This window comes from Egretta garzetta, unplaced genomic scaffold, assembly GCF_000687185.1.
Source record: "Egretta garzetta isolate BGI_Z169 unplaced genomic scaffold, ASM68718v1 scaffold889, whole genome shotgun sequence".
Classification (NCBI taxonomy): domain Eukaryota; kingdom Metazoa; phylum Chordata; class Aves; order Pelecaniformes; family Ardeidae; genus Egretta; species Egretta garzetta.
Window position 1 is genome coordinate 4,626 of NW_009260813.1, and position 1,917 is coordinate 6,542.

General features: G+C 47.6%; 1 protein-coding gene across 2 annotated transcripts in view; it reads right to left on the reverse strand.

Annotated features, from left to right (window-relative positions):
• Positions 1–1,579, reverse strand: part of LOC118453099 (pantothenate kinase 2, mitochondrial-like) — a 6,174-nt gene extending 4,595 nt beyond the window's left edge. The window contains exon 1 of one of the 2 annotated variants that reach the window (XR_004843043.1): positions 816–1,579. Coding sequence is in view for 1 of the 2 variants with exons in the window: in XM_035902318.1 (XP_035758211.1) it covers positions 816–936 (121 nt within the window). In the remaining variant the exon portion in view is untranslated. The remainder of the gene's footprint in view (positions 1–815) is intronic. The other variant, XM_035902318.1, reaches the window with a different exon arrangement.
• Positions 1,580–1,917: the final 338 nt, after the last annotated feature.

The window sequence follows — 1,917 nt, forward strand, 5'->3', positions numbered from 1 at the left end:
CTGGCAAAAAAAAAAAAAAAAAATAAATAAAAAAATAAAAAAAAAAATAGCAGCTCCTTAGAAATGTCATCCCAGCTCATTCTCAGTGCCCTCAAGACCTTCAATTTTTTAATATATATAAATTTAGTTTTTACTCAGGTGATGTTATAGCTGCCACTGAACTAGCAGAACACCAAGCGCGGGGTTAAACCACGCTGTTATCCACTGTCTGGCACATCAAAAGATGTGGCTAATGGGAAAAACCAAAAACTGAAATGATGCTTGCAGGGCTTGCTGTGAGCTGCAGTCAGGTTGGGCCCAGGGCTTACCAGTCTTCACTCAGCACTGGCCCTGCTAAATCCCAGCTGGCCCCAAAAAGAGCATCCAAGCCCCCCTCCCCGTGGAGGGACACGGCCTCAGACCAGAGCCGGCTGCAGAAATCCTCTGCGCGGAGCAGCTGGTGTTCTCCATCTGCCGACAGCTCGGCTATACCTTCGGTAAGTCACCGGGGATGAATTCTAAAAGACAGCCTATTAAGGTAATTAACTTAACCCAAATGATTCTTAATTATGGATCTCTCGTTATCTACATCCCAGCCACAGGTTAAGAATCCAAGGAAGAAATGTGCTGGCTCAAAATTAAGTACTTCTCAACCATATCATAAAGGATTTTCTATGCAGTAAAACCTGCACAGAGCACTCAGATTATCTGGGGCAGGCACAAGACTTCCCCTATAAACCCATTTTTGGTAGGAAAGGAGTGTGGCACGCAAACAAGAGGAGGAAATTATTTCAGTGACCCAGAGAAGGATTTTTTTTTTTTTTCCTTACACTTACAGGAAGTCAGCCAACACGAAAATGCAGGGCAGCAACAGCCCTTCCATATCTGAGAACTAGAAAAATCCATGCCTTCAAAGGGAGGAAGGAGGAAGCTCTCTTGGATGAACGCCATCGCCATCTGCCACTGAGATTTCTCTTAAAACACCGATTTTTCCCAGCATCTACAGTGCAGTCGAGAGGCATCCAAAGAGAGGGGAGAGACCCTTGTAACCCTCTACAGCATTTTTTCCAAGAGAGCTGCTGCAGAAGACGGCAGATCTAGAGCAGCGTGAGAATTGGTGGCATCCAGGAGCCTTCAGGGGCTGATTTTTCTCAGTCAGAAGGTTCTGCTGAAATAACCAGCGCAAGAAGACGCCAGCTTTAAAGGCCAAGGCAGAAAACACAAAGGCTCCCTCCCTTCACTGCCTCCCCGCTGCTACCTGGAGCCCTCAAAGCTGGGAAAGAGCCTCACGCGTCTCGCCTTTCCGAGTGCTTCCCAGCCAGGGAACGATGGGGAGGATGAGAAATCCGTAGGCAGAGGATGGGAGGAGCATCGTGGCACGAGCCTCTGGACTCTCCTCCTGCCCAGCACCTTCCGGGAAGCGTTTATAGTCTCTCCCTGCATATTTGGACATTTGCAAGAAAGGAAAGGTGGGAAATCCTCTTCTCAAAGCCAGAACTGACCCCTACCCAAAACCTTCTACAGCCTTTTTCTTAACGAAACTCTCTACGTTACGTTGTTAAGCACAACGGCAGCCGCTAACCCCGCTCCCAAACCCTACGTTAAGACACAGAAATAAATCCAACATCATCCCACGTGAAAAGCAGCAAGCGGGCGAAGACGGCGTTGTAAGGAACCGGCAAGACGGTGGCAGCACTCAGCAGATCAGGCACACAACCACCAGCCTTATTCTCACTTGCTTCCCTAGCGCAACACCCTGCAACGGCAGTTCCAAAGCATCCTGCAAGCAAATTTTTCTCCAAGAAAAAAAAAATCCTTCATCTTTCGGCCTGACAAAGCATTGCTTTCCCTTAGCACGGGCACTCTTAAAACCACACAATTTACGTACAGCTCTTTGCCTTAAAAATAAACTTTTCTTCTGCTGGGCAGATTTACGGA